Source organism: Leptonychotes weddellii, chromosome 3 (assembly GCF_054177405.1).
Source record: "Leptonychotes weddellii isolate Sample4059 chromosome 3, ASM5417740v2, whole genome shotgun sequence".
NCBI classification, from domain to species: Eukaryota; Metazoa; Chordata; class Mammalia; order Carnivora; family Phocidae; genus Leptonychotes; species Leptonychotes weddellii.
This window is the reverse complement of record NC_138371.1, coordinates 10,066,532-10,072,531: the sequence shown is the minus strand read 5'-3', so window position 1 is coordinate 10,072,531 and position 6,000 is coordinate 10,066,532. Positions and strand designations below refer to the sequence as shown.

Sequence of the window (6,000 nt, the reverse complement as noted above, 5' to 3'; positions counted from 1 at the left end):
GATGGACTCTGAAAAACAAACTGAGGGTTCTAGAGGGGAGGGGGGTGGGAGGATGGGTTGGCCTGGTGGTGGGTATTGAGGAGGGCACGTTCTGCATGGAGCACTGGGTGTTGTGCACGAACAGTGAATCATGGAACACTTCATCTAGAACTAATGATGTAATGTATGGGGATTAACATAAGAATAAAAAAAAAAAAAAGTCCTATACTAAATGTTCTTGTTTAGTGGGAAAAACTGTCTTTTCATAGTTTGGTTATGAGTTCATTCTGGTTGTATTTGTTTTGTAAGTTCAAAATATTATCACTTATTTAAATAATATGAATTCCTTCTTTATGCATAAGTAGATCCTGTGATACCATAGGACCATGAGATCTGTGAGTGAATAAGCTATACACTATACTGTTCTCATGAGATTACATCTGTACAACATAAATAAAAATGAATCAGGGGTTTCCTCATTTAATGGTCTGAGAAATATAGGGGCATAATTCTTGGCTCCAAAATTTCTTTCTTTTTTTTTTTTTTTTTTAAAGATTTTATTTATTTGACAGAGAGATAGATAGCGAGAGCAGGAACACAAGTGGGGGGAGTGGGAGAGGGAGAAGCAGGCTTCCCGCGGAGCGGGGAGCCCGATGCAGAGCTCGATCCCAGGACCCTGGGATCATGACCTGAGCCCAAGGCAGATGCTTAACGACTGAGCCACCCAGGCGCCCCTTTGCTCCAAAATTTCTTATCCGAAACATACATACACTGTTGTAATAGTGTTTGACATTTCCTCATTAGAAAATTACTCCTTTGCCTTTTCCTTTTTTAAAAGGATACTGTAAGGGAGGTGGAGAAGTAAATGGTTGGCTGGAACAAGGAAGGAGGTATTAGGAAATAAGGAAAGATTAAGTTGCTAAGTTAGAGGGAAGAGTAGTGAAATTTAAGAGAATAATAAGTTAATTCCTTCTTACGTTATTTTGGAACAAGGTAGGATGTAAATACACATCATAAATTAAGATTCCCTGAAAATGGTGAATCTAGTCTTGTTCTCATAACAAGAGATGAATTGGAAAACAAAGTGTACTGCTTTAAATGAATAATGACTTTCCTACATTTTCACTTTTGGAAATTTAGAAGATATTTTTATTTTAATTATTTTTTAAAGATAGATTTATTTTATTTTAGAGAGAGAGTACGTGTGAGTGGGTGGAGGGGGGAGAGAGAGAGAGAATCTCAAGCAGACACCCCACTGAGCGCAGAGCTGGGCTGGGGCTTGATCTCAAAACCCTGAAATAAGGGCCTGAGCCAAAGAAACCTGAGTCAGATGCTTAACCAACTGAGCCACGAAGGTGCCCTCTAGAAGATATTTTTAAAGCCTTACTTTGTGATTGCAAATTTACTTGAAAATAATTCATTCTGTAGTTGTTTTTTCATAGTTAAGTTTTAAAGTTTTACAAGGATGAAATTGCTGTGTTCGGTTTCTTCTGCTGTGCAATCTTTATTTCTGTATCTTATAACTTAACCAAGAGCTAGAAGTAAATGAGTTAGTTTAAAATTTAAACAAAACAAAACAGCAACAAAACCCAACTTAATGTTTTCCGTCTTCAAAATAATGAAACAGATAAAGTGCTTTGCCCTAATTCAAAGCATGATTCGAAAGATGAACCACCTATCTCTGACAGTTGTCAGGGAGAGAGGAGTGGGATATGATAATTGAGGACCTTCTGTTAATTCTGAATTTCCCTTATTGTTGAATTATAATACTGTGAATTTCTAGGATTATTACCACTGTATTTAATTGTTCAGAAATGTTTCCAGGTTTTTAAAAGACTTTTGGTTCATTTATTATTTTACATCGTTGTTAAATCTCTCAGTCAGCATGGATGACTGCAAGATGACTATGACAAATTATGTAAAAGTATTAATAATCTGTTTTAGAACTTGGATTCCAAATGAGGCCTTTGGCAGAGAGCATGACTCAGACATAATTTTATGAAGCTTTGCATAGATTGTTACATTGCATCGATTATTTAACCCTTATTTTTGTGGGTCGTGGAGTAGGCCACTTTGTGATGATAACTGGACAAAATGTAGTTTTTACTCTTCTCTGAGTGCATTTCTATCAGTATTTAATGTGCATTGTAAACATCATCAAGAAACATAGATACAAAGTTCTCTTAAGGCCATCTATACAGAAAAGGCTTCAAGGTTGTAAAAGAACTTCAAAGGCATTTAATCATGTATCCAGGTATTTCTCGAATTCCTTCATGTCTCTTCAGTTTCTTCTTGAACACTTACTGCCTTCTGAGGTGATTGAAATGTCCTTTATTATAAATTTTTATTTTAATTGAAGGAGAGGTGAGACTTCTTATGGGTTAATAATTTCCAGTTTTCTTGGGTTAGTTTTCAGTTTTCAGATCAGCCTCAAGCTTAAAGGTAATGGCTGTTTGATTAGAATATTTGTATAGCTCCAGACTTAACAAATCCTTGTCATTTTCTTAGGAAATGTGAAAATATTTAAGTGGTTAATTACTTTTTGAATTCTTTACTGTAGAGTCCTTACATAGTCTTTTTCCTTCCATTAGAAACACAGTAAAGCAATATTTGTATTTCCTAGAAGCTCATGTGTTACAGGTACTATGTGTTCCTAACTAGATAGTTACCTGAATTTATATTTAAATGTATTATTTTTTTTTAAGATTTTTTTTTATTTATTTGACAGAGAGAGACACCGCGAGAGAGGGAACACAAGCAGGGGGAGTGGGAGAGGGAGAAGCAGGCTTCCTGTGGAGCAGGGAGCCTGATGCGGGGCTCAATCCCAGGACCCTGGGATCATGACCTGAGCTGAAGGCAGATGCTTAACGACTGAGCCACCCAGGCGCCCCTAAACGTAGTACTTAGTGTGAACCTAACTTACCTTGACATATCTATTGTGGGGATTAATAGTTTAAAATAATTTTTAAATACTTTTAGTTTATAGAGTGAACACTGTTCCATGTTTAAATGTCCTAGTTAAAAATGTTTTACATTGATGTGTAATTTTTAAGATACATAATAGTAAATTTGTAAAATATTTTATCTTTTAGGAGAGGGTTAAATCCACCACACAGGGTGAAATCTATCTCCATGACAACATTCACACAACAGGAAATTGAATTTCTGCAAAAACATGGAAATGAAGTAAGTGTTTTTACAATTTTTAACTTTTTTGTTGGCAGTCATTTTAATAAGATTTAATAAGTTGTTTAGAGTGGTGAATTTCACTGTCTAAAAAGTTATCTTTGTATTCCATATTTAGATATTTTAGAATGTACTCATTTAATAATGTACTTAGAATTAATATCTACTAAATATCTAATAAATACGTTTATTCTGAGGTGAAACATGTATCTAAAATTCACCAACGTTGAATGTAAAGGGCATTTTTGGAGGACATCTGGTATTGGAGTAACTGTTAGTCTTTGCTTTAAAAGGCCAACAGAGAGAGAATTAACTTTGTGGTACTGTAGTAAACTTCTGTTAGGTCATTGTGTGATCAGCTTTTACTTGAGGTCCCCTCATGCCTTTTTATTACATGCTGAACTTTGTTTTGAGCAGGTGCTGGGTAGGGAGGAGGCTGGCAGTGCTGGGGGCAGCCCAGCATTAAGGGGAACCCAATAAGAATTTGGAGAGGAGCTTTTTCTTCTAACTCTGCTTTAATGGGTTTCTAGTAATTTCATTCTGTTTGTTTGCTTTCTTGTTTTTAGTTCTATGTTTTTACCATGCTGTTGGTGAGAGTGGTGATCTAATTGAAAAAACTATAAAACTGACAGAAAAAGTGGACATTTTGGGATAAGATTGAGCCCATCATCCTAATTGATTAATAATAACCATTATTTCATTATTTCATAGAAAGGAAATACTAATTTAGTTACACTATTCTGCTTGCATATTTTTGATATAATAGAAAAAAAGTTGTTTTAAGATTTTATTAGTTTTTTTTTTTATCTTTTTCACCCTGAGAAGATATATGTAAACATTTTACAATTTGCTTATCTTTCTTCCCTAACATTTTGAGAGTAATATCTTAAACTTGCTTGCCTTCTTGTTATGCACATGTGTTTTTGGCTCTAAAACAGTGAAGAAGCATAAATTAAAAACTATGAAATATTTTTAATACATGATATAGAGAAGTGAGCACACTATTTTGCTGATAATAAATTATTTTGCATAATCAAGTTCCGGACTGATGTCGGAAAATCTAAAGCTAGGGGAAAGGGCAGAAGATTTGTAATGAAGTATAGAATAATATATTTACCAATTGAAATACAATCTGAACTATTTATACATAAAGTTTGGGATTAGACCAGTAGTATAAACTTTTAGTTGCACTCTTAGAATGTTGTACTAGTATGCAAAATTTTGGACATCAGAATATGGAATCAGAAATAAATATTATTCTGTTCTTAGATTAAAAATCTAATGATAATAAATAAATTCAGAGTAGTAGAACTAAAAACGATCCATTGGAGAAGTAAGTAAAAAATTTGTACCTGTCAGGAAGTAGCTAAGGTTGGGTGAAGACTGATTTCCAAGTACTAAGATTGAAGGAACTTTTAATTTTGGTAAGAACACTTAACATAAGATCTCCTCTCTTAAAAAAGTTGTAAATGACAATACAGTATTCTTACATAGAGGGACAGTGTTGTACAATAAGTCTCTAGAACTTACTCATCTTGCGTAAGTGAACTTTATACCTGCTGACTAGCAACTCCCCATTCCCCCTTCTGAGCCCCTGGCAACTGCCATTCTGCTTTCTGCTTCTATGAATTTGACTGTTTTAGATACCTCATGTAGGTGGAATCATACAGTTTTTGTCCTTCTGTGACTGGCTTATTTCACTTAGCATAGTGTCCTCAAGGTTCAACCATGTTGTCAAATATGGCAGTCATTAAGATTGATATCAAAATAAATTTAGAATATATACAAGGAGATACTTGATTTTAGGCAACTCATATCAAAAAGTAGAAACAAAATGTAAACTTAGAGATGACTGGAATGGGTTCATGAATATTAATCCTAAAAAGAGTCATGCAAATTGGTAGGCCACTTAATGCACTCACCAGGGCAGTCTCTGTGCTAGGTACTGCGAATGCAGTTACAGGCATTTCTCATAGGCTTAGCTAACAGCTTAAAATCTAGCTGGGGAGGCAGATATGTAACAGTGATAGCGTGTGTTAGATAATTAATGGTAAGAATAAGAAGTTTCAGAAGTAATATGGAAAGAGAGACTCAGCTTGTTGGTGAAAAGGAGAGGATTGGGAAGATCTCATAGAAGTAAAACAGGACCTAAGCTGGCAGGAAGATAACTGGTTCATTTGTTTTTAAGTTTGTTTGTTTGTTTATAAGTAATCTCTACAGCCAGCGTGGGGCTTGAACTCAACGACCCTGAGATCAAGAGTCACATGCTCTTTTGACTGAGCCAGCCAGCCATGTACCCTGTGGCAGGAAAAGATACTGAAGGCAGAACAAACACAGTGCACAAAGAAAAAGGGAAATTTATTGTAGTTCATACTGTTAGAAAATATACCAACTTTTTAAATGTTAAGGAAGACACACATACTTTCTGTCCCTAAGAACATCTTAGAACAGGGTATTGTGGTAGGTATATTTAATTCTTAACAGTATTAACAGTAACTGTTTATAAAAACTTAGAGATGCATAGAAGATGAGGATTGATATTATGAAGTGCAGGATGATTAACACAACTTAAAAACATTATAGACTTCAAATGCGGGTGCTTTATTATCAGTTTACCTTATTTAAACATTTAAGTCTTAAGTATAACATGCATAGAAAAAAGTGTACAAATCTTAATTTTTCATTTCAAAACATGTTGCTGTATTCTGTGTATCTTCTGTCAGTAGTTTGGAAAGGACCATACTCAATCATGTATATTTTGGATTAAAAAGACACTACTGTCATACATCTTGTGCATGAATGGGTCATGCCTGAAAAGGAGTGGTTCACCAGTTA

General features: G+C 34.7%; 1 protein-coding gene across 7 annotated transcripts in view; it reads left to right on the top strand.

Moving 5' to 3' along the window:
• The window catches only part of AGFG1 (ArfGAP with FG repeats 1), a 79,986-nt gene that overhangs the window by 15,801 nt on the left and 58,185 nt on the right, over positions 1-6,000 (top strand). For all 7 annotated transcript variants that reach the window (XM_081813467.1, XM_081813463.1, XM_081813464.1 and 4 more), the window contains exon 2: positions 3,072-3,165. In XM_081813467.1, coding sequence (XP_081669593.1) covers positions 3,072-3,165 — 94 coding nt within the window. The remainder of the gene's footprint in view (positions 1-3,071; positions 3,166-6,000) is intronic.